The 27,390-nt window shown below is 40.3% G+C and overlaps 1 protein-coding gene across 1 annotated transcript in view; it reads right to left on the bottom strand.

Moving 5' to 3' along the window:
* The window catches only part of Abca13 (ATP binding cassette subfamily A member 13), a 471,059-nt gene that overhangs the window by 254,037 nt on the left and 189,632 nt on the right, over positions 1 to 27,390 (bottom strand). Inside the window, exons 33-35 of the mRNA XM_021177120.1 lie at positions 26,797 to 27,126; positions 24,019 to 24,088; positions 22,311 to 22,442 (exon numbers count right to left, since the gene is read on the bottom strand). Of these exons, the coding sequence (XP_021032779.1) occupies positions 22,311 to 22,442; positions 24,019 to 24,088; positions 26,797 to 27,126 (532 nt within the window). The remainder of the gene's footprint in view (positions 1 to 22,310; positions 22,443 to 24,018; positions 24,089 to 26,796; positions 27,127 to 27,390) is intronic.

The raw sequence follows: 27,390 nt of genomic DNA, 5'->3' as shown, positions 1-27,390 counted from the left end.
ACAGAGAAAGGAGCTTCAGTTGAGGAAATGCCTCCATGAGATCCAACTGTAAGGCATTTTCTCAATTAGTGATCAAGGGGGAAAGGCCCCTTATGGGTAGGCTGGTAGTCTTGGGTTCTATAAGAGAGCAGGCTGAGCAAGCCAGAGGAAGTAAGCCAGTAAAGGACATCCCTCCATGGCCTCTCCATCAGCTCCTGCTTTCTGACCTGCTTGAGCTCCAGTCCTGACTTCCTTTGGTGATGAACAGCAGTATGGAAGTGTAAGCTGAATAAACCCTTTCCTCCCCAACTTGCTTCTTGGTCATGCTGTTTGTGCAGGAATAGAAACCCTGACTAAGACAGGCATGGAGACCAACTGAGGGAGTGACAAGAAGTCAGTCAAATAAATACAACGGAAACATCAAATGAGAGGAAGGCAGAGATAAAGGCAGACTTCTGCTGCCACCTGGTCCCACGTGTGAATGAATTCAACCTGGTTGGGATTCAGCTGAATGACGGCTCATCTGAGGGTGGGAAAGGACTTCAAAAGGAAGGGGTGCTCACTGCCTCGTGGGCTTACTTTACCACTTGCTGCTTAGCAAACTGAGGAAGAAGAGAATTGAGAAGCATCATTTTTCCTGCTTTTCCTTGCCAAAACTGGATTGCTGGAGTCAGGAACTGGAGAAACTGAATGTGGTATTTATTCAGACTCATACATTCACATTTGGCCAGATTCCACACGGTTCCTTTGGCAAGTCAGAGAGGTAAGAGAACTTGGATGCTGATTTTTACTTCTCAAATTAGCCAAACCCAGGGCTTCTTGGGAAGGGGCCATATACAGTGAGGGGAAGTCACTACTTTAAAAGCATCAACTGAACAAAAATCAGACATCCAGCCTCCAAATAGAAGGTTTTGAAAAATTCATGCATTGGAGCAACTGATATAAAATTTCTCTATTATTCTTACTCCTATGCTGTCCACAATACTTCCCTCCCTACTCGGTGTCTCTGCTTTCAGCTTATATATCTCTACACTGAATATCATCATTTTTATCACATTTGTGATAGAATGTGGCCTGCCAGAGGAGGAAAAGGCCACATTCTGTACATTCATATCCAAAAGCTTTCTGTAATTAAAGATTCATTTTGGTGTTTTTTAATTTTTATTTATTTTGAGATTATAGAAAATTCTAACATTTCTTCCTTCCCCTTCCTCCTTCCAAATCTTCCCATTTACTCCTCCCTACTCTCCTTCAAATTCATGGCCTCCTTTTTCACTAGTTATTACATACTTTATACCTATACCTATACCTATACCTATACCTATACCTATACCTATACCTATACCTATACCTATACCTTTACCTTGTTCAGGGAGTTTGTTGTAAGGTTGTGCCTCCTAGTTACATTGATTGATTGATTGATTGATTGATTGACTGATTCAGGGTCTCTCTACATAGTCCTGGCTATCCTTAAATTGCCTATGTAGACCAGATTGAACTTATGAAAACCTTCCTTCCCCTGCCTCCTGACTGCTGGGATTTAAAGTATTCAAATATTTTTTGTTTTCTAACAAGTTATTTGTTGGCTATTTAATGGCATTTCTGTTGAGATCTATCTTTTTAATTTCTAGCTTTAGAAATTTGATTTTTATATAGCTATGAAATTTTTATAAGCTTATAAGTTTGCATATAAGTTATTTGAATGGTTTAAAATGTTTATTTAATTCCTTATACAGTGGCCTCTGTTGATTTTTTAATGTTTTTGTTATGTATGTGTTTGATGTCCTTGTAAGAAAGGTGTTTCTTGCTTCTAAAATCTTGTTTCTAAAATTCTAAAATGCATTTTCTATTACTTCATTGTTTCTGGTGTGATTTGTTGTTTTTTGTTTTATTTTGTTTTTGTTGTTTGTTTTTCTTGTAGTTCTGGGAATCAAATGCAGTGTTTTACTACATACTAGGTAAGGTCTCTGCAACTGAGGTATATGCCAATTTCCCTTCCTATTTCAACACTATTCATTCTTAGTACATTTACGGGTGGGAATTTAATATTTTTATCCATAGTAAATTTAATAATTGAACATAGCAAACTCTACACAGGTGGGTGGGTTATGCAGGCTTCTGGTCTTTACCCACCTCCCATAATGCTAAGGAGAGAACCCAGGGTGTCAAGCATACTAATGAGCACGCAACTACTGAACTGCACTCTGTACACCAGCTGCTCTGTCTTAAGTTTTAAAAAGAGTTCATTTTATTTATAATTGTGTGTGTCTGTTTGTCTCTCCCTCTCTTTCTGTTTATGTATGTGCGAGTTTGTGTGTGTGTGTGTGTGTGTGTGTGTGTGTGTGTGTGTGTGCATACAACGGCAAGAAAAGGCATCAGATATCAGGAGCTGGAGTACCAGCTGGTTGTGAGCTGCTCAATACGGGTGCTGAAAACTTCTATAAGTGCGCAAGCACCACTGAGTCATCTCTCTGGCCCCTCAACAATCAACTAGGTAATTTATATAAGTACTGCACTATTTTAATCCTTGTCAATGCACAGAGATGTTTTGCATGATTATCATCTTCTGCCATTTCCCATTATTATTTAACAATTTCGATGTTTGTCATTAATTTATATGTTTTTCTAGATATCCTTCAGAAACATTTTTGTCAATTAAAAACAAATTCCTACTTTGGGAACTTAATTAAATGATTTATGTACATTTCACTAATTATATTAGCATAATGCTCTTACTAAAAGCCACAGAATTAGAAATTAGAGAAATATGTACATTTATTTGCAGAAAATTAGCATTCTTATAATAATGACACAATAACACAATAATACAGCCTCTTTTCTCACTTACTCAACTCTAAATGATGTTCACCTACATTTTTTATTTGTATGTGATGTATATTAGCACATCAGGGTCAGAGTGAGGGGCTTTCTCTTTAGGCTTGCAGAGTGAATCTCTTCACTCTCAGCTCTGTGTGCACTGCTATTGTATAGCAAGGCTCCTGAACTTTGCATATCTGTGACCACTCATCTCATTGGCTGTACCATTTCTTTAATTGATCCTCACACAGAACTAAAACTAAGAATAGGATTATATCTTCCCCATGCTGTCTCCATTTTCTTGTAGTTTTATCCCTCTCTTTGTACATTGAGCTTCCTAATCCTACACACACTTCGTCATGCCTCTGGGAGCTGCTGGGCTGGCGCTGAGCCCAAGAGACGTATGACAGTGCTTGCTGTCCTCAATTCCCTCCTGCAGTGAAAGCACAGAGAACACAGAGGTGGAGCCTAGGGTGTCGTCCCTCTGCCAGCATGGGCAACAAAGAGAGTTTCACATCCTTATAAGATATCCTTGTGTATGCACCTTGGCCCTTCTCCTCTCACCTGCTCTTAGCCAGCTACCCTTCTCTACATTGCTCCAGGGCACCCCAAATTCCTGGGTAGGTTGTTACAGTCACGAGTTCACAGCATATGGGGACACTACTCTTCTTACACTATAACGAAGCCTATCTTTCCTACCAGCAACAGCTCTTTTTCCACTATGTGAAAAGCAAAACACTACCAGGCATGTGGAACTGGGGCACAGCCAGCATGATCCCTCTCTCTGTGTGTCTCTGTCTTTCTCTGTCTCTCTGTCTGTATCTCTCTGAACCTTGTTCTGCTTGGAAGTCACTTCCTTGAAATACCTAGAGGCCTGGTGATGCTGACTACTCGCTGTGGCATGATTCAACTTGATTCTACATGGACATGTTGTTCCACTAGAATTTGGTGAAAGGGATCCATTTCAGTGAGAGTCAGGAGGATACTCTCCTAAGTGTTAGATTCCCCAGGCCATTATAATCTAGGTAAATATTACCCCTAGTATGCTGCTTGATTTTTGTCAACATGGCACAATAGACACCTGAGAAGAGGGAACCACAATTGAGAAAATTCACCCTTAAGGCTGACCTCTAGGAACACCTGTGGTGTATTTTCTTAGCTACTGATTGATGTGGTTGGGTCCTTGCTCATTGTGGACAATCATACCTGTAGGCAGGTGATGCTAGATGCTCTAAGAAACAGGCTGAGCAAGCCGTGAGTAACAAGCCAGTAAGCACACCTCTCAGGTCTCTGCTTCAGCTTCTGCCTCCAGGTACCTGCCCTGTTTGAGTGCCTGCCCTGACTGACTCCCTAGGTGATAGACTAAGATATAGAACTGTAAACTGAAGTGAGCCCTTTCCTCTCTGGGTTGCTTTCAGTTATTGTGTTTCATCACAGCAATAAAACCCCCCCTAAGATAAAAATTTGTAGCAGGGTATAGGGTATTGCTATGTCAGATCTGACCATGAGGTTTTTGGAGGATTGTGGTAGCATTTGGACTCTGGCCAGGAAAAGCAATTGAGTGCTCAGAGCTCAGCAAGCTTTTCTGTGGGAACATAGAAGATAATGTCGAGTGCAGTGCAGATAATGGAAAGCTGGCTTGTGGAGTCTCAGAGGGAAGCAAAGACTATCAGGATCATTTATGTGATTTTGTTGTTGTTCAGAATCTGTGGTTCTGGCCAACTTGGGCTGAAGAACTGCTATGATTAGCAAGAGACTAGCCCCACTGAAGTGAAACTTTGTCTTACTGGGCCAACAATTTGATGCTGATTAGATAGAGATTAGATATTAGTTGTGATTAAGAAGAGGCCAGTATCCCTCTACGTGTCCCCAAAGTTCCAACTTCCCAGACTTATCCTCAGCTCTGCAGCAACACCTTTGACAGCTGTTCCCCCACTCGCAGCTACCATCTCCTGTGGACCCCATAGATCTTCCCCTTTCTAACATTCTTTCCCAGCTTGTTGCTTTGACTCAGACCCCAACCCCAGCAGGAACCCCCTGCTAAACCAAGGACCACTTTTCCCAAGTGGGATGAAGATGAACCTACATCTGTGCTGGTGTACCTGAGATCCATATCCTGGTCTCATCTCTGGCCCTATGGCAGGAAACCCATTACAGGTTACAGTCTGCCTTTGCTCTCTGATCCCACCCCAAATGGAGCACAAATATCTACTCCCACAACCCTCCTTCTCCCAACCTATACCATTCTGTCAGCCTCCAACACCAGCAGGCATCCTCTGGGAACACACCAGCCAATCAGAAAAGGGAAACATGTAAGCTAACTGAGGATCCTCCCCAATCCCTCCTCCCTTCTAAATTCAGTGCCCCAGCCTTGTCCCTGGTGCTACAACAGAACACCAGTTCCAGTCTTCCTTTTCCCCTGCCCACATCTCCTGTTGTTCCCACAAACCATACCTCCTAGCCTCCCTTCCCTCACTTGTTGCTGTATCCCAGCCTCCAAATCCAGAAGGCACCCCCTGTTAACCCATAGGTTATACCTGCCAGAAAACCAGGTAGACTGCCCTCAGACCTTCCCTTCTTCCTCTGTTCTCCCAAATCTAATTCCCCATTCTCATCCCCAGCTCTGCAGCAGAACTCTTGGCAGCCTTTCCCCACCCCCAGCTTTCAGTTCCTGTGGATCCCACAGGTGTTCTCCTTCTGACCTCCCTCACTCCCCTAACTCCTTGCTTTTTCCCAGCCCCAGCTCCAGCATACACATCCTGGAAATTCACAGACCATACCTGCCAGAAAACTAGGTATTCTGCAACCAGACCTTTCCTTCTCTCTCTGTTCCTGAAGATCCAGTTCACCCAGTCTCATTCCCAGCTCTGCGGCAGATCACAGATCTTCTATGGCAGCTTATCCCCACCTCCTGCTACCATCTCCTGTGGATCCCATATATCCTCCCCCTTCTAAGCTTTCTCTCCTGACTTGCTGCTTTTCCTCAGACCTCAACCCCAAAGGCCACTCTTCCGAGGGCACCAAGTAAGATAAAGGTAGACCCATACCTCTCCCACTTCTCCGAAGATCCAAGCTATGTAGCAGGAAATCTGCTGTTGTCTCCCTTTACTCTTTGACCCCATACCCAAGGGATTACAAACACTGTCTCCTCTAACCTTTCTTCCCTAACTCATTCCAGTATTCTTAGGATCTAACCACACCAGGCATTCCCTTTGAACCAGCCAGGAAAAGAGGTAACACATGGCCATCACACTATCCTAGAATCCAGGGAGGAAAGAACAAAAGAAAGCAAAGAAAAAAAAACACCCACCCAACTAAGTCAAAGCCAGAAATCAGCACCTAGATCTATAATCATCCAAATCCAGATGCCAGGACAATATGTTTCTACTAGAGCCCATCTATCCTACCACAGAGGGCCCTGAATATTCAAACATAACTGAAGCACAAGGAAAAGAAAACTAAAAACAATTATATGAAGATAATAGAGGTCCTTAAAGAGAAAATGAATAAATCCCTTAAAGAAATCCAGGAAAACACAAACAAAAAATGGAGGAAATTAATAATCACCTTAAAGAAATTAAGGAAAAACAACACAAGCAAAGAGTTGAAGGAAATTAATAAAACTGTTCTAGACCTGAAAATAGAAACAGAATCAATAGAGAAATCATGAACAAGGAAATTTTAGAAATGTTTTAGACATCCAAACAGGAAATCCAGATGAAAGCTTCACCAACAGAATACAAGAGATGGAATAGAGAATCACATGTGTTTAAGCTACTATAGAAGAAATGGATACATGGGTCAAAGAAAAATGTTAAATATAAAAACCTCCAGACATAAAACATCCAGGAAATCTGAGACACTATAAAAAAGACTAAACCTAAGAATAATATAGAGGAAGAAGAGAGCCAGAAAATATTTTCAATAAAATCATAGAAGAACATTGTCATAACCTAAAGTAGAAGATCCTATAACGGTACAAGAAGCACACAAAACACCAAATAAATTAGACTATAGAAAAAGTTGCCTCATCACATAGTGATCAAAATTCTTTCCCTCTAATATTCAAAAGGGCCTGGACAGATGTGCTGCAGATTCTAAGAGATCACAGATGTCATCCCAGATCACTATAGCCAGCAAAACCTTCTATTACCATAGAAGAATGAAACAATATTTTGCTTGATAAAGTCAAATGTAAACAATGTCTATTTATAAATCCAACCCTACAGAAGATGCTGGAAGGAAAACTCCAACCTAAGAGTATTATCTATAACCATGAAAACACAAAAAATAAATGATCTCACACCATCAAAATCAAAAGAAGGGTAAAACAGACACAACACACACACACACACACATACACACACACACCAACATCAACACCACCAAAGTAACAGGAATCAGCAATCACCGATCACTAATCTCTCTCAATATCAGTGGTCTCCATTCCCCCAATAAAAAGACAAAGAGTAGCAGAATGGATGTGAAAACAAAAATGATCCTTTTCTGCATCCAAGAAACAAACCTGAACTTCAAGAGTAAACATTACCTCAGGGAAAATGGTTGGAAAAAGGATATTCCAAGCAAATGAACTAAAGAAGTAAGATGGGGCATCCATTTCAATTTCAAACCAAAACTAATTAAAAGAGATGGGGAAGAACACTACATACTCATCAAAGGAAAAATCCACCAAGATGAAATTTCAATTCTTAACATCTATGCCCTAAACACAAGGACCCCTAAATTTGTTTTTTTTTTAAAGATTTATTTATTTATTATATGTAAGTACACTGCAGCTGTCTTCGGACACTCTAGAAGAGGGCGCCAGATCTCGTTACGGATGGTTGTGAGCCACCATGTGGTTGCTGGGATTTGAACTCTGGACCTTCGGAAGAGCAGTCAGGTGCTCTTACCCACTGAGCCATCTCACCAGCCCCGACCCCTAAATTTGTAAAAGAAACAATACTATAGTTTAAATCACATATTTGAACCTCACCACTGATAGTGGGAGACTTCAATACTCTCATCAATAAACAGGCCTTCCAGACAAAAACTAAACAGAGAAATACAAGAGCAAACAGATGTTATAATCTAAATGGACCTAATGGATAGTTACAGAACATTTTCCCTGAACAAAAAAGAGTATACCTTCTTCTCTACACATGTTGGAACTTTCTCCAAAATTGACCATATACTTTGGCACAAGACTATTCTGAACATATTCAAGAAAATTGAAATAACCCCTTGTGTCCTGCCAGGCCACCAGGAATTTGAAGGTGGATATCAACAACAGCAGAAAGTTTACAAATCTATAGAAATTGAGCATTTTTGTAATGAAAGTTGGGTAAGTACAGAAATGAAATTAAACACTTTCTAGAATTCACTGAAAATGAATACATAGCATACCAAATTGTATGGAACACAATGAAAGCTGTCCAAAGAATGTCCATAACACTAAGTACCTACATTTAAAAAAAAAAAAAAATGAAGAGATCTCATACCAGAAATTTACCAGCAACCTGAAAGCTCCAGAACAAAAAGAATACAAAAAGCATGCCCAAAACGGGAGTAGATGGCAAGAAATAATCTAGCTTGCCAAGGAGGAACAGCAAATGGCTTTAAAACTCATGGAATGTGGCTCACCAGTCAGCTCAGCTAAGATGAATGTGCCTCGGCCAGCCATGGCCCAGAGGACTATTTCCTGAGGACTTCATGCTGTTACAGAGTTTTACTATGCTTGCTGCCTTCACATCCTTCTTAATTTAAGAATTGTGTGAAAACTCTAAGTGGGCTTCTAACCCCTTCCTGAGCAGTATCTCTGGCGCTCATAATAATAGTGTTTGATCTTTTCTAGGCATTGCTGCTGAAGCAGAATAATGATTCAACCAACACCCTAGGAAAGAACTTAGAAATGTAGACTTAGAAGCAATGACCACCATCCTTAGAGACATTTAGAAAAGTAGATTGTTAGTGAAGCTAGGTTAAGATGTTTTTGCTAGTGGCTCTGATGTAGAAAAGCTCAGAGAACAATTTGAAGTGCAGAAAGGTACACTCTTAATAGCTCAGCTAGAAACTTTTTGAGGTGAGGAAACAAGAACATTGGCAGCACTGGCTGACATGACTCTCACTGGGGCTGGACTGGTAATGAGTAAGTTCTTGTACCTCAACCTTCTGATATGATTTAATACAATTTGTTGATGAGTAGATATGCATTCTGAGGATTTAAAGTAGATATGACCAATTGCTTTTACGTAAAAATTTAGATTTGTGATATTTTTAAGATTCTTATATATAATAAAATATTTGATCCTTTCTTTGTAGCCACTAATCTATAACACGTTCCTTAGTATGTATATATGTAGATTCTTAAGAATAATTTGTTTTCTTTACCTGTACTATATAATGATTTTTCATGTAAAGGTATTGGTAAACATACTTTTTTTTTCATAGACATTCACAAGAAGAAAAATAGAATGTAATCATATTGTAATCTTACACTACTTGAAAGATTTTGTTAGGATATATAAGATGTGGAAGAAAAAGATGAAATGTGTGTTGGAGCCTGCTATATCTACAAGGTATGTGTATACGTGTATATACATTCAATGTGTGAAGGTCTATATGTCTGTTGTCTGTCTGTCTATATGTATGTATTTGTATGTGTGAGGTTATTGGAGCCTGGTTTGTTTTATCCATTCAGTGTGTGTGTGTGTGAATTTTCTTTCTTACCTTTTCATTCTTGTCAGTCCCTAAGAGCTAAAATAGTTTTGAGTTTCTCAATGGATACAGGGAGTACCAGTCCCAATGAATCAAGCTTTGTTCTCTCAGAGAAAAGTCTGCTGAATGATTTCTCTAATCTCCGGCTGCTGCAGCAGCCCTCATCAGTTGCTCTCAACAGCGACTCCTGAAAGCTTTATAATGCTGACTCTGTCGGCTGCCATGAGCACTGACCCCAATGCCAACACCATAATCCCCTGCCTGCCTTGGTTTACCCCCTGGATGTCAAACCTGGACTTGGGTACCTTTTACACAAACTGAGGGCTGAATTCAGTAAAGGAGAAACAAAGAGAACAATGCAAAGAATCAATTAAGCAAAGAGTTGGTTCTTTGAGAAAATCAATAGTATAAACAAACTCTTATCCAAACTAACTAAAAGGCAGAGAAAGAATATTCACAATATCAAAACCAGAAACAAAAGGGGGAATATAACAACAGATACTGAGGAAATCCAGAGAATCATAAGAACATATTTAAAAAAAAAACTATACTACATAAAATATAAAAGATTTTGGGAAATCTAAAATAAATGGATATTTTCTAGGTACTTAAGTACTACTGTAAGTTACTGTAAGTTAAATCAAGATCAGATAACTGTAAGTTATCTTTAACTTAACTGTACAGATAACAGTAAGTTAAATCAAGATCAGATAAACATTTTAAATAAACCTATAATACCTCACAAAATAAAAGCAGTCATTAAAATCTCAAAACAAACAAACCACCTAGGGCCAGATGGTCTTAGCTCAGATTTCTACAAGACTTTCAAAGAAGATCTAACACGAATATGCCTCAAACTATTCCATAAAACAGAAAAAAAAGGAAAACTTCCCTACTCATTTTTGCCATAGTTACCCTGATACCTAAATTACATACAGACTTTTAAAAGAGAACTAAAGAGCAAGTTACTTTATGAATATAGATGCAAAAATACTTAATACAGTACTTGCAAACTAAATCCAAGAATGTATGGTAAAGATCATTTAACATGATCAAATAGACTTCAATCCATACATACAAGGGTGGCTCAATATATGACGATCAGTAAATATAATCTACCACATAAGCAAACTCAAAGAAAAAAACTATGTAATCATCTCATTAGATTCAGAAAGGGCCTTTGACAAAATTCAACATCTTCATGATAAAAGAACTGGAGAGTTTAAAGATAGGAGAGACATACCTAAACATAATGAAAGCAATTTACAGCTAGCTTATAGTCAACATAAAATTAAGTGGAGAGAAAAGTAAAGCAATTTCACTAAAATCAGGAATAAAACAAGGCTATCCACTCTCTCAATATCTATTCAATATAGTATTTGAAATTTTAGCTAGAGCAATGCAACAACTGAAGATCAAAGTGATACAAATTGGAAAGGAAGAAGGCAAAATATTGTTATTTACAGATGATTATAATAATATACATAAGTGACCCTAAAAATCCTCTAGGGACCTCTTACCATTGATAAGCACTTTCAGCAAATTAGCTGGATACAAAATTAACACATACACACTCTCACACACATATACTCAGCAGCCCTCCTATATACAAATGACAAATGGACTGAGAAAAAAATTAGGGAAACAAGACCTTTCACAAGAACCTCAAATAATATAAAAATACCTTGTAGTAACTCTCCCCAAGCAAATGAAAGAATTGTATGATAAAAACTTAAAAACTTCAGGTCTTTGAAGAAAGTAGTTAAAGAAGATATCAGAGGATGGAACGATCTCCTATGCTCATACATCAGTGAGACTGACATAGTAAAAATGGCCATCTTACCAAAAACAATTCAGAGATGCAATGAAATTTTCATCAAAATTCCAACACAATTATATACTGACCTTGATAGGACAATTCTCAATTTCATATGGAAAAACAAAACCCCCAGGTATCTAAAAGAGTTCTGAACAATAAAAGAACTTCTAGAGTTATTGTCATCCCTAATTTCAAGTTGTACAACAAAGCTAGAGTAATAAAAACCTCGTGGTATTGGAATTAAAACAGATGTATTGATCAGTGGAACTGAATTGATGACTCAGGCATAAACACACACCTATAGACACATGATATTTCATTCAGAAGCCAGAAATATACAAAGGAAAAAAGAAAGCATCTTCAACAAATGATGCTGGTCAAACTGGATAGCTGTATATAGAAAAAATACAAATAGATACATACTTACAACCTGCACAAAACCCATGTCCAAGTAGATTATATACCTTAATATAAACCAGATATACTGAACCTGATAGAAGAGAAAGTGAAGAATATTCTTGAATGCATTGACCCAGGAGAAGAATTTCTCAACACAATACCAATAGCAGAGGCATTTAAGAACAGCAATTAATAAGTGGGAACTCATGAAACTGAAAAGCTTCTGTAAAGCAAAAAAAAAAAAAAAAAATCATTTGGACAAAGCAGCAGCCTACAGAGTGGGAAAAGATTTTTTTACCAATCCACATCCTACTGCAGATTAATATCCAAAATATATAAAGAACTCAAGAAACAAAATACCAAACAAATGAGTAATCCAATTTAAAAATAGGATAGAGACTTAAACTGAGAATTCTCAATAGAAGAAACTCAAATGGCTGAGAAACACTTAAAGAAATGTTCAACATCGTTAGCCATCAGAGAAATGCAAATCAAAACTAGATTAAGATTCCATTTTATACCCATCAGATTGGCTACAATCAAAACCACAAGTGACAGCTCATGCTGGTGAGGATATGGAGTAAGGGGAACACTCCTCAGCTGCTGGTAGGAGTGCAAACTTGTGCAGACACTATGGGTATCAACATGATGGTTCCTCCCAAAGTTCGAATCCATCAATGTCAAGGCCCAGCTACATCATTCATAGGCATATACCCAAAGGAAGTTTCACCATACCACAAGGACATTTGCTCAACCATGTTCATTGTGGCTGTATTCAAAATAGTCAGAAACTGAAAACAAACTAGATGTCCTTCAACAGAGAAGAATAGATTTTTAAAAATTGGTACATTTACATAATGTTTTAAAAAAAAGTGGCACCATTAAAATTGTAGGCAAATGGATAGAACTAGAAAAAAAAATCATCCCACGTGAAGTAACCTGAACTCAGAAAGATAAATATGGTGTGTACTCACTTATAAGTGTATATTAGCCATTAAGTAAGTGATAACTAGGCTACCATCCATAGATCCAGAGAGATTAGGTAAAAAGTTAGGTGGAGATGCCTGGATCTTTCTAGGAGGGATAAACAGCATAGATTATACAGGCATACTAGGAAAGGGTATAGTTGGGGAATGAAGGATCAGTTAAGGGAAGAGATGAGGCAGAGGAAGAGTGTGTCAGCACAGATGCAGAGGCTGCTGGAACTGGGGGTCTCTGCGGGGGAGGTATATGGAAACCTGATGCAGGTGAAATTGCCTAGAATCTATGAAGGTGATCCTAAGGAGGATTCCTAGTAATGGGGGATATGCAGTCTCATCTGGTCATATCTTTTTCCCAGGTGGGCCTTCCAGTGGTGGGACAGTGTTGCATTCAATTGAGTTGTTGCCCAATGGGGTTCCATGGAAAGCCCCAAACAACCTGGCTATGGCTAAGTCACAAAACTGATGTCTGCAAACTGAAATCAGAGCCCCTTTGCCAAGGACAACACTCACACAATTCATTGAACATGAAGAAGGGGAGCTTGTGCCTATATGAAGACTTTACCCCTCAGTTTTATTGTCTTTGGTCTAGGAAGATACTCTATAGGCCACCAAAAGAGAAAACAGTATACTAAAGCAATGGTAGTACAGAACTTGAGAGGGTAGCCAATCAGTGTCTGCTTTGACCTAAGGTCAACTCCACAAGAAGGAACCTATACCAGACATGCCTACCAAAATCAAGACACTAGATATCCCAGAGACCTAGGGTAAAAATCATATAGTGCTGGTTTAAAAAAAAAAAAAAAGTATCAATAAAGTGACTCCTAACACTATTTGACTACACTCATACATCAGTGTCTTATCCAGTCTTCATCATAGAGGTTTCCTCTGGCAGCAGATGGAAACAGACATAGAAACCCACAGCCAGAGGTTACATGGAGAGAGAGTCTTAATTGAAAATCTTCATCAAATTCCAATACCAAGAGCTCAGGAAATCCTATGGCGATTTAATAGTCATGGAGTATGGAGAAAACTGGGAGAACAAGGCTTTTTGAATCAGCTAAATAAGGAACATGCAAACTCACTGAAAGTGAAAAGGCAAGCACAGGTCTATGCGGTTCTGCAACAGGTCCTGTGTGTATGTATTATATCTTCTAACTTAGGATTGAATATGAGGCTCCTGACTGAAAACAAGTGGGGCTCTGATGCTTGTGCCTGCTCTTAAACTCTTTTGCTCCTGTTGGGTTGCTCTGTCCAACTTTGATATGATATTTTTGCTTCATCTTATTATATTTTACTTTGTCATATTTGGTGGTTATCTCTTAGAAGCCTGTTATTTTATAATGATAGACAGAAAGGAAATGGATCTGGAGGGGAGGGTCGGGGGAAGAAACTGGGAGAAGTAGAGGGAGGAGAAACTATAATAAGGATGGATGGATAGATAGATAGATAGATAGATAGATAGATAGATAGATAGATAGATGATAGATAGATAGATAGATAGATAGATAGATAGATAGANATAGATAGATAGATAGATAGATAGATAGATAGATGATAGATAGATAGATAGATAGATAGATAGATAGATAGATAGATAGATAGATAGATAGATGATAGATAGAGAAAATAATCTATTTTTTCCCCTTTTTTTCAAAAGTTTTATTTTCTAGCACCTTGGGGTGGACCTTCAATTAGTCCCTCAAGGGGAATGACTAGAAAGCGACCCTCAAATGGCTATTACAACAGTTTTTATACCTTTTTAGGGGCACAGGTTACATCAGCAAGGTTACAGTTCAAGTTTATTGGCTAAGCATATTGACCCTTAAATCTATTTGCTAGCAAGCATGACATACATTTGAACTCTACCTGAGACTTTCCAGAGGGTCAGTTAACTATCAGTCAGTACATTCTGAGAATTTTTTACTCAAAAATGGTCCTGTGGATGGAGAATGGAACTTGGTCTATCCTTGACCCCAGGAGGGAGGGGGGAGCTGTAAGAAGAGTGTGGGACTAGAAAAAGCCCTTAGGGTCCCTCACTCCCCCCTTTTTCTTGTACAAGTTCCAATCCTGGAGCTATGCTCAGGGATCTTGGGTAACTAATTCATATTCTTCAGGTCCTGTCCTCAGGGTCTCATATTATTGGCGTAGGATCATCAGCTGCACTGTTCCTATTCTCTCTTTTATGAAAGCTATAAACTTGTTCAATATGCAGTGTCCAAAGGTCAACAATATCAGGAGAACAATTAGGGTCCCTAACAAGGTGGATATGAGGGTGGATAACCAAGGGGAGGAGTAAAACCAAGATTCTAATCCGCCCTGACTCTGTTCTGGCGCAGGTGCTAGTCTGATGTGAGTTACATGAACCTAGGCAGTTACTCCATCTACTTTAATGGAAGTTGGAGTGGTCAATAACGCCAGGAATGGCCCTTTCCACTTTACTTCCAAGTTTTCAGCATAGTCCCTTCTCTCTTCCACTTGGCCAGCCCTTCCCTCATCTTAGGCATTGAATCTTTAACTACCCGTGGAATGGTCTCCAGTATGTGCTTCCTCTCCCATCTTGGGAAACATATATATGGAGGTTTCTCCCAGAACACTCCTCAACTTTTGATGTCTGTACCCTAAACCCCACCCTCTAAGACTACTTCTGGGACATGGATTAGATTCACAAGTCCCTTGTCCCCCACATCCAGGTAATCCCTCCCCCTATGTCCCTAGGGTGGAGATATCCCAGGAGTCAAGCCTGCTGCTAACTTACAGAGATCAAAGACAAGGTCCAGACACCAGGTATAAGGCAGGTGTTCCTCAGTAGTGGACGAGCTATATCCCTCAGGGCTGAAAATACTTGCCATAAATACAGAGTCACTTTGGTAGGGCTGTGGGGGTTGCTGAGGCTCAGCGCCAAAGGGAAGATACATCAGGGCTATCTCTGATGGTTTCTCTGGCCTTGCAGAAGGGTGGGTGATCTTGAGCTTGAGGGGGTTGCCCAGGTGTCTGGCTGCTATCCAGTTGGCATTAGGCGCAGGTGCTAGTCTGATGTGAGTTACATGAACCTAGGCAGTTTACTCCATCTACTTTAATGGAAGTTGGAGTGGTCAATAACACCAGGAAGGGTCCTTTCCACTTTACTTCCAAGTTTTCAGCATAGTGCCTCTTAACATATACCCAATCTCCAACTTGGTACTCGTGTGTAACTCTGGGGTACCTTAGAGAGAAATAAATGCAGGACTGTTGTCTGATCCAATTACCTTGAGCACTCCAAACCTTGGGAAATTTTCCTTTAATATCTTCTTGGCTACCATGGTAGCTGTTTCCTGCTTGGTGGAGAAAGCCTCACCCATTAATAGAAAGTATCCTCAAACACTAGAAGGTGTTTGCAACCATATTTTCCTGGCTTCACTTCTGTAATATGCCAGCCTGTTCCCCCCTAGGTCTTTTGCCCTGTTTACTCTTGACTGCATAAGCATTCACTTGCTGGCATACCTTACACTGTTCTACTATCTCTCTGGCCCAAAACCTGAGGTCTATTTTATATATTTTAGATCCCTTAACTGCTTGGACAAGATTTGTATCCCCTAAATGAATCCATCTGTACATTTAGCCTAGTAAGTCTTTTGGGGAGTACAGTTTTTCTTTCTTGTGTGTGCCCTTCCTTCTCTAGGTAATAGTTGGTAGGGTGGCTAGCAATCTGAGTCCTTTCTTCTTCTGTATATTTTAAGTGAGGCCATCCCTTAGTCCAGTTCTATTCCCCAGCAGGTGTCTCTTGCAGGCCCATAACCAGGATAGGCTTCTGCATAGCCACTTCTCAAGCCACTTGATCTGCCTAATTATTGCCTCCGGCCACTCAGTCTCTTCCTTCTGAGGGCCTGAGCAGTGAATAATATTCATAGTTGCTTGCTTCATCCCAGAACCCAAGAAATCCAAGATTTCCTGCTTGTTTTTTTTTTTTTTTTTAATTTCTTTTCCCTTTGATGTGAGCAATCCTCTCTCATGGTATATAGCCCCATGGATGTGGATGTGGCAAAGGTTATCCTCTTGCCAACCCCAATTTCAAGGCTTTGGTGAGGGCAACTAGCTCTGCTTTCTGAGCTAACATGGTAGAGTTGGGGGGGGGAGTGGGTAGAGGTTCAGCCCAGATGACATTTGTGCTGTACACCACACCTGCTCATCTCTGACTTTCATGGGGAAAACTGCTCCCATCTGTAAACCAGGTAGCCTAGGCTCTCGGCAAGATCAGTTGAAGAGGTCTTCCCTCCACCTATTGGTTTTCCTATTGGGCAAGTTTGTTGCGGCCTGTCAGGAAGGAAATATTTCTGACCCCCCATCTTAGAGAATAAGTCTTGCCTCAATAAAGGGTAGGGACAGCCTGGGATGACCATAAATTAATGGGATACCCGGCCCATCCCTAGCTCCAGTGTTCTTTGGGTAATCCAGGAACACATTTTGGTGCCAGTGGCTCCTTGGACCCAAGATCTTTTTCTTGAAAATAGAGCCATTGGCTTGGAGAAGGACTGAGTGTTGAGCCTCCGTGTCTACCAAGAATTGAGTGGTTTTCCCCTCCACTTTCAGAGTTACCCTGGAATCAGGGAAAAAGTTCAAACCCCATCTCCCCTAAACACTATCTTCACACAGGACTAATACCTTCACCATTTTGGAGTACTTTTCCTAAGACCTGGGATTTCCTGCCCCAAGCTTCTGTTTGTTGGGGCATTCTTGGGCCCAGTGGGCCCTCTCCTTGCAATATGCCCACTGGTCCTTTTCAAGGGGTTGGAGTCTCTCTTCTCTGTTTTCCCTAACTACTATAGCCAAGATTCTCTGTAAATTCCTTTCCTGTTGCTTTTCTTTTTTTCATCCCCTTTTCATCCTCTTCCTTTCTTACTTTGCTTCTTTTCCTCCTCTGTCTCCTTGTTACAGTAGACATTCTCAGCAACCTACACTAAATCCTCAACAACTTATCCTGTAGTCACTCTAGCCTCTGAAGCCTTTTCCTGATATTTCTACTAGCCTGGTCTATAAAAGTCATAGTCACGGTAGCTCTGTGCTCCTCACTGCTGTGATCATAGGGTGTATACTGACAGAATGCCTCTATGAGTAGCTCTAGAAAGGCTGTGGGCCACTTGTCTGATACCTGCTTAACCTCATGTACCTTGGTCATACAGCTCCCTTGAGACCTGCCAACAGAGCCTGGCAGTAGATCTTCAGATGCCCCTTACCTTCTGCCATATTAAAGTCCCAGTCAGGTCTAATCAGAGGAAACTTGATAATGACAACAGCCTGGTCAATTGATGATGCCCCCATGTCTGAGGGGACATTTTTTCTGGCTTCCTGCATTATCCTCTGTCACTCTTTGGTCATGAAAAGCACTCTCATGAGTTGTCGGATATTATCCCAGGAGGGATGATGAGTAAATAAAATAGTCTCAAAGAGATTAATCAGACCCTTGGGATTATCTGAAATCGGGGGGGGGGGGGGGGAGGGTGGCTTCCAGTTGTACAAGTCTGCCGAAGAGAAGAGCCAATATTGCATTGCCTAACTTCCTTATCATCTAGAGGCCCATATGCCCTCAGCAGGAGAACATCTGTGGTATCAGATTTCAGGTCTCCAAGGTGGGATTGAGAAATTGGGGGGGGGGGTCTCCTCACTTCAGGAAAGGGGGTACAATGGCCCTGGTCCCATAAGGACTGAGGATCCCGGGATCAGTGTTGGCACTGGTGGGGCCATGGGAGCAAGGGTAGGGGAATATGCAGGAGGAGGGTGTTAAAGCAGTAGGTCCACTGTTGAAGGGTCTTAAAAGGTCAACTTCTTTTCAGGACTGGATCCCTCCTCCCATGTTTCCTTTTTCCTGACAGCCAGAACATGTGAGGTGGGTCGTGGGGAAAAAAAGGCTTTTATCCATGGTGGTGGGGGGTGTCCTCCACTAAATTCTTCCAAGAAACTATATAGGGCACTTAATCTGGGTGCCCCAAGGGATCCTGGCCTCTTTCCTGTACTGCTTTGATCACCTGCAAGTCGAAGGTCCCTATGGGTGGCCATCCTACTCTGAAGGTGGGCCATTTGGAGAAGCAGAGAGTGACTACCTTGCCCTTCTTTACTACTACTGACAAGTTTTTTCCTCTTTCCCTAGCTTCCCTCCAGTGGTTAACTAGGATGTTTAATGGGGTAGATTCAGTCTGTCCCATGTCCAAAATTGTTGTCAGTCCAAATCCAAGAACGCAAACCAAGATAACCAACACCAACAAATACAGAGAAAGACAATCAACACACAAACAGTTTGCCCCTGCCAGGGGCAAAGAAACCAGGTTTTAGCAAGGCTCAGTCAGTTCCTGCCAATACTGTGTCTTGCCATTTTCAAAAGGAGTGGAATCCTCCCGACTCGGTGCCAGGGAGAGGGGTGCCTGGAGTGTCCTCCAGACTTCCCACATCTGCCTGCTGCAATTGACCACATACAGACCAGAGGTTTTCCAACAGACACTGTGCTTTAGAGCTAAAAGTGAAAGCAAAAGAGACAACAGACAAGCACTTACAAGTAGGCACCTGTTGCTGAGCTTGGTTTTTTTCCTTCTGATCCATCTAGTTGGTAGTCACTCGGGGGTCTCCTCGAATCCCGGACAAAGCCCCCAAATATAAGACCCTGACCCTCCATCAGTGGTACTTACTTCTAGACACCCCCGAGTGAGACACCAAGACATAAATCGATGCAAAGCAAGAGGTTTATTTTCTGGTATGTCAGGGTCAACCTTCAGTTAGTCCCTCAAGAGGAGTGACTAGAAGGCAACCAAGAATCTATTTTCAATAAAAAAAAAATTAAGAAGCAGCCAGTATTGCTGAGAATTTTAAATCTGGGAATATTCCCTCAGCCAGGACACAGAATCAATTATCTAGAGGTTACTACAGTTGTACCTGTTATTGCTAGCCAGACATGGATGTTTGAGTTTTCCAGGGTCTGCAATCCTATAGGTGGAACAACAATATGAACTAACCAGTACCCCCCCCCCCGAGCTCATGTCTCTAGCTGCATATGAATCAGAAGATAGCCTCGTCGGCCATCAGTGGAAAGAGAGGCCCATTGGTCATGCAAACTTTATATGCCTCAGTACAGGGGAATGACAGGACCAAGAAGTGGGAGTGGGTGGGTGGGGGAGTGGATGGGGGAGCACGTGGGGGACTTTTGGGATAGCATTGGAAATGTAAATGAAATAAATACCCAATTAAAAAAACTGAACTTTTAAAGCATTTGAAATTTTAAGAACTATGGGACTTTTAAAAGTTGGGAGGTTTTATATTATGATATTGATATTAGTATGAGACCTTGGAGATGAAAGGAAGGAGGGAAAGTAGCTTAATAAGTTATATAGCTTAGTGAGTTTTATGTTTATGAGTCAAGTTGACAAGAGATCATTTTTTTTCTGATTAGGTTTTGTCAACTTGACTCAAACCTAGACATCTGAGAAAGGGACAGGGGACACAACTGAGGAAATTTATCCATTAAGACTGGCCTCTAAGCAGGTGTCTGTGGCATTTTCTTAATTTATGATTGATGTGGGAAGGCTCTGACCTTGATGGGTAATGCTGAATGCTTGAGTGCTGAATGAGCTGTGAGAAAGGACCAGTAGGCAGCATTCCTCTCTTGACCTCTGTGTCAGCTCCTGCCTCCAGGTTCCTGCCCTGCTTGAGTTCTTGCCTTGATGTCCCTCAATGATAGACTGTAGCATGGAAGTGTAAGCTGAAACAAATGCTTTCCTCCCCAAATTGCTCTCGGTTGTATTCTTATCACAGCAATAAAACCCTTAATGAAGACATCAAGATTCTCATACATCTTGTTTTGACAGAGGGAAATAAGTCAGAACATTCTTGGTCCTTGAACACTGTCATTTCAGGTCAGCACTGTGGAGAGTAGGTAGCCTGATATCACTGGTCTTTGTGATTGTAAGACTCTTTTCTTTCCCCTTGGAGTTCAAGACATCAGCCATTCTCTATCCAAATACAAGTTTCTTCTTCAGAATTGTGTATGTTGTGTGATGATCACTTGCTGGCTACATCCAGCTTGACTTCTGTGGTCTCTTTTTGATTGCCTTTGGTTTCAGTTAATATTGGCTCCTCGAAGGATCAGGGTCCTGCACCAACAGACCCATTCACCTTTTCATCTTTATTTTTGTTGATTCCTCCTTCTGTCCCAGGTACTCTTTTTTGTTTGGTTGGTTGGTATTTTGTTTTGTTCTGTTTTGTGCTGTTTTGTTTTGTTTTAATAATAATAAAAAAGAGGATGTATGTAACTCAGGCTGACCTTGAACCCTGATGCATTGCCTCTGCCTCCTGAATGTTGGTATTACTTAGCTTGGCTTTTTTCTTTCCTTTACAAAAATAATTTGTATATTTTAAGATTTATTTTGACGTGTGTGTGTGTGCATGTGTCTGTGTGAATATGTGTACATGAATGCAAGTGACCACAGAAGCCAGAGGAGGGTGTCAGGTCACCAACTCGCGTCTTCTGTGGGAGCAGCAAGTACTCTTAACCACAGAGCCATCTCTCCAGCCCCTCTGCTCCTTTCTCTAGGCTTATAACTGCATTCCCACTCTGTAAAGGAACATGACCCTCTATCACAAGGATCTTTATTATATTCGTAGGCCGCATCACTATCTGACTGCTCCTTATCCAGCTTCTTGCCAATTTTGGCCTTCTAGGTTCATTTTATTACTTTCTAATTTCATGCAATCCTAGTTTCTCCAAAATAAATTACCCGGTGAGTTTATACTGCCTGTCTATTATTGGGGCCCCATTTTCACACCTATGAAAATGTCTTTTCAATGACCTATGACGTTTATGTATGCTAGTCTTCAAGAATTCCATGAGTTTCTCAACTCTTAAATGGGGTTTCACAAGTGAAAATGTGATTTATTTTTCCACCCATCCCTCTGTTTTCATTTGCATGTTTGGAATCTCTATTCATAATTTATAATTTTAAAAGTTAGAGGTCAATTTTCTGGAAAATATGGAGCCAGGGTCAGAAGCAAATTCAACAATCAAGTATAATGTCATCGATATGTCAGTTCTAAAAAAAAAATGTTTTTCAAAATTACACTGTAATTTTTCTGGGTTTTAGCCTGAACCAAAATGGTAACTGCATGTCTCTGTTCCTGCTGAATCACCAGAGAAATTAATTACCCCTGTCTTAGCCCTCACTCCCAATAGTGGGTGTCACCTGCCTGTCTCCACATTGTGTCTGCTACATTAAAAAGAAAAAAAAAAAAGCTTGGATCAGGAAATGACTCCTAAGCGCACCCCCTTCTAGCACACTATTTTAACATCTACTTCCCCATCTAGCATCCTCATGAATCTACAAATCTACATCCTACTTGACTGCCCCAGATGAGTTCTTGCCACATACTCTCCCCAATGCCATCACTTACTCTCCAACCCTCCTCCAGAGGCCCCAGACTCTTTTGACATGACCCCATGACCCTCCTCATGCCCATATCTTTCATACACTTGTTCTTAGAAAACAGTGTTGTGCTGTATGGTCTACAGACCCACAGCCCGTTGAGAGCTGCTGATGGGTTCCAGTTTATTTTGTTGTCTTAAGAAACTGAAGACTTCTTACCAGGGACCAAGTTGCTGAAGTACCATCCACCCAAAAAATAAAGGATTGCATCAAACAGAATCATCCAGCACACCCAGCCAAACGTCATGCCCCCTGGCTCTGGAGCGCGGTACATGTTACCCCACTGGATCCCTGCCAGAGGAAAGAAGACAGAGTTACTTGGACTTATCCTTTAACTATAGCTTTGATGAGAAAGTTGATTAATTCGAGAAGAGTCTCAAGTAAAACAAAAAGCAAGTGGATACAAAGCAATGCTCAGCTTTCAAGGGCATCACTAGCTTGTGTAATCTCACCTTGGTTTCGGAGGAACCCATGAGCAATCATGATTAGCATCATGTCAAGCTCCGACTTCACAAAACTATCTGAAAGTCATTAGTACCTAGTTTTATTGATTCAACTAAAGAGCAATTTTATATTTATGGACACAAGAATTGTTTAATAAAACTTTAAGTAGTATAATACTCTGCTTGTGGAAAATGTATTAAATAATATATAAAAGGTCTATGGAGGAAAAGAATCATTTCTTATGTTTGTGATTTATTTCTGCATTATAATTTAAGTTGAGAACATGATTCCTCTTTCTATCCACTGTGGCACTAAGTTAGAACCCAGCTTTAAAAAGTTTTAACCACTATATACTTGTTATCATTTAGACCAAAATAATCAATTACTTTATCTGTGATTTAATTTAATCTATTTTCTTCTATCTTCTCCCGTTTTTACTTTAAAGATCTGTTGGAAGAAAATGAAGGGAAAAACATTTAAGATCAAAGGACAGTTTAACATATTTTATTGGAAATGTTGGATAAATCAGTAAAAAGTGACTGACCATTGCAATAACATCCAATGTTAAGTTTTACCTATGGCTTATATTTTGCTTTAATTCCAAAACACACCCCAGAACAATATGAACATCTAAAACACATATGTTCTTACTTAAAAGTTTATGATAAAAATCTCAATGTAAGTATAAGGTACTGACAATAAATTTTAACATTATTTTAAGGGGTTGGAGATGTAACCCAGTTGGTAAATTTGACTGCCTCACACACACACAAAGCACTAGACTCAGCCCCCAACACTGTATAAACCAATATGGTAGTGTATTCCTATGGTCCTAAGACTTGGGAGATTCTGGCAAGAGGATCCAGTGTTCAGGGTCATGCTCAGCTACATAGAGAGTTCAAATACAACCTGAGCTTGAGATTTTATTTCAAAATAAAAAGTATATAATCTGCATATAGGGAGAAATATGTATAGAAAAAGGAGATGATAGCCATGACCTTTTCTTTGTTAGACATAAGACCCAGGAATAATGAAGGAGTAGGAGAGGTGGTAAAGTCTCCAAACAGACAATAGTCTAGCACATAAAAGGTATATGCATACCACACTATTGCAAGAATCTGGAAGATCAGTAGATTGAATGTGTACCATAGCAAGACCTATGCAGTAGCCTGGATCTACCACTACACTTGGATGGTATCTGAAGCAAGAAATGCTGAGATATGATTATATGATTATTCTTGATTGTTCTCAGAACCATAATAACTAGGTAAGGGGAAGGTTTTCATCAGCAAAACCAAATGTCAGGATCTCCCAGATTTATCACTTGGTAACAAGACTTACTCCTGGTTAAGTTGCTTGATAGCTATGTGCTTCCAAATTCTGCGTGACAGAAAGCTACTTTCTGAAGAGGTCATCTTCTTACCTTCCTCCTGTCCTTCCAGAAATGTGATGAAAAAGACTCCTTGTCCAAAGGCTGTGGTTGAAAGCAAGCACTGCCATGATTGATGGAGGGAGGGGAAAACAGCCATTAATGTTTGATTGTGACCACGCAAAACCCACACTACCAAATTCTAAGATACTTCCCAATTCAGTGGTTCTAAGGATACCATTACTTTGGGCAATGATTTAAATAACTGAGCCTGAAGGAATTAGCAGAGTGTCAGACTACTCTGAAAACCATGCTCACCAGCTTGTTTTAATGTTAAAATGAATCATTTCTGTTCACTGCAACACTCAAGGTGTCATAAATTCAATGCACTGAATACAGAAACATGGAACACAAAACGGTGGAAAATGAAATAGAGCAATTACTATTTCGTATTATTCAATGTATGCCTTGGAGCACTCTATGAGCAGGCTGATGCAATGTCTATACACTTCTACACTTGAAAGGGAGTGTATTAAAAGAAGCTGTTAGTTTATGTTCAGTAGAAGGGGATGGATGTCAAAAAAGGAAAACCACTGAAAAAGCATCATACATTTAAAATACAATGGGCCCGATTTAGAAGACATAACTAGCCAGAAAGCATTTGCGTGTGCAAAACAAACGCTGCATGGACAGATGCCTGAGATTTAAGGACTGAAATACAAGCAAAAGTGACAGCATTTGAATGTTCACTCAGATCTTTAGTTCTTTATACGTTTATATCATTTAGGAGTTTATAAGCAGGAGATAGCAAGGGTCCCATTTGTATTAATTATTCTAGGAATAACTGATTAGTTTTATCACAAATCTATTGCTTCTAAGTTGCTGCAGGTGGGATATAATCCAATCAAGATGACAAAAACGTATCAAGGGAACAGATAAAAATTGAATAGGACAATTTATCCTATGTATGTATATATGTATTAAGTATATTTGGCTACAAAAACAAAAAACAAACAAAAGAAAAAAAGACAAAAAAGTAGCTGGGCCTGGTGTTGCTTGCCTATAATCGCTGCTACTTGCAAGCTGAGGCAGGAAAATTGCAAAACCTAAATGGGATACAAATCACAGATCAAGTTCAAGGCCAGCTGGGGTAATTTAAGAGAAATCTTTCTCAAAAGAAAAATGATTTTAAAAATAGTAGAGCACTTGTCAATTATATTTCAGTGACTAGATTCAATTCCCAGTGCCAGAAGAAAGGCAACAAACACAATAATGAGTTGTTACCTAATTGAAGTTGGAGAAATTAATTTAACTGTCATGCATGCATTTGCTCTGAGGCTCTAGATAAGCATAGAAGACATTCTCTATCCCAGGAATAAGTGACACACTCATCATTCAAGAATTCCATGATGAAAAGAAAATTTTCTAAAAAGCCTTTCTGGCTTGGGAGGTTTTCTTGTTTGTTTGGTTTGGTTTGGTTTGGTTTGGTTTGGTTTGGTTTGGTTTGGTTTTTTTAGAATTTCATATGACTACTTTATCTACATAATTCCTCCCACCCCTTCCCCCTTCAATTTTTCCTGTGTCCCACCAAGTCCCTCTAAAATTCTTATTTAATTGCTGTTACACACACACACACATTCACACACAAATATATATAAATACAGCTTATTGAGTCTATTTAGTTTTGCTCATATGTATACATGTTTAGTGCTAACTATTCAGGATCAAAAAACCTATTAGAGAAAATTTCTCTCTCTCTCCCAGCAGTTATTAACAGCTTGTCACTCTTCACCTAAGGGTGGCTAAGGGTGGAGCCTTGTGAGATTTCATCTGGCTACCATCTCACGTCAACTGCAAGTGTCATTTTTTTTGTGTCTTGTTTAGGTAATCATATTGTTGAAATTTCATGGTTCAGCTTCACTGTCATACGGGCACCATCTCACAGCAGACTTCCTGATCCTCTGCTTCTTACAATCTTTCCAATCCCTCTTGCCCAGTGTTTCCTAAGCCTTAGATGTTGCCTTGTAGATGGCTCTACAAGGGACAGGGCATCATATGGTTTCCTATACCTTAACCAATTGTAGGTTTCTAAATACTTCTTAGAAATCCAGGGACTCAAAATGTCCCTAAGCTCCTCTCAAAGTGATTCTTGTCACACCTCCAAACAGATTGTTATTTCAGGACATGGGCTGGCCCATTGGAAGAGGGGATGCAAACTGGTAGATTCAACTTGAGGAACCTGATCTGATATTGATATGTTTACCCTCTTGACACAGACTGATGTTCCTACTATGTGTCAGGTACAGTGTCTGCCAGACAACAGTCAAGAAAGAATCTGTTGCTGTCTTCTACATATTTTATACTGCAGACTTGAAAGCAGTCTCACTCTTTTTCAGTGCATACATTTCAAATGGAGGAGTGATTCTGACACTGCTAACGGAGAGATCTTTCCACTTAATGTGATGTAACTCATGATGCTTCAAGAAAAATGCTTATTTTTAACTTCATAAATAGCTCCAGAAATCTATTTCTTTCCATGCATGAAACAAAGAGAAGCCAAAGTTATATGTTTCCTTGAGGAGGATGCTGACTTCCCAGAATCCTCAGAGAGATCCCATTACAGAAAACTGACAATTCTTAATGGCCTGCCACTATATCACTGCAAGTCAATGAACCACCACTGTAGTTCTGCATCTGTGGGCAGAATACAGAGTAGAGACCTCAGATGCTCCATATAAGTCTGAACAAGACAGACTGGCAAGATGGGGATATGCCATGCTTAGAGGGTACCTATTGCTTTTACTGTGCATTTTTGCAGAGCCACTTACTCACCAGAAGAGTCTGAATAGCGAAACTGAGTTGGTTATGTAGGACCAACAGGACCACGTAAGGCAGGAAACTGACCATGTACCCCAGGCTAGTACAGAGGGCTGCTGTATTAGCTTGGTTGAAAAACACACTTAGGAAGTAGCTCATCATGACAGCTGACACCCCAAAATCCAGCAAGTAAAGAAAAATGATGAAGGCATCACTGTGCATGAAGATGCCACTCATCTTCAGAATGACAGCAAGAGCAGCACTGCTCAGAGCCAGAGTGGCCATGTTCTCCAGGAACCAGGACAGGAAGTGGATGGTTGGATGCAGTCCCATCATCCGCATGTACTGTGAAAAGAAGGAGCCTGGGGTTATCACTGCAGTGGAAACTCAGGAAAAGGGAGGTGAAGTGGCAAACAAGAACACCAGTGGAGAAATGAACCATTCGGTTTGCCAACCCAGCCTGGGAAGGGCATTAAGAAAGTCACTTCCTCCTACTGTAGTTCTCCCACAGAGCTGACATCATAGCCATTCTCTATGTTCTTGGAGAGAAACCTGAAGCTAATCAGGAAACAGTGTCACCAGTAAGAATGGTGGAGGAGAGAGATGTGA

This window comes from Mus caroli, chromosome 11 (genome assembly GCF_900094665.2).
Source record: "Mus caroli chromosome 11, CAROLI_EIJ_v1.1, whole genome shotgun sequence".
NCBI lineage: Eukaryota > Metazoa > Chordata > Mammalia > Rodentia > Muridae > Mus > Mus caroli.
This window is presented reverse-complemented; position numbering and strand designations above follow the sequence as displayed.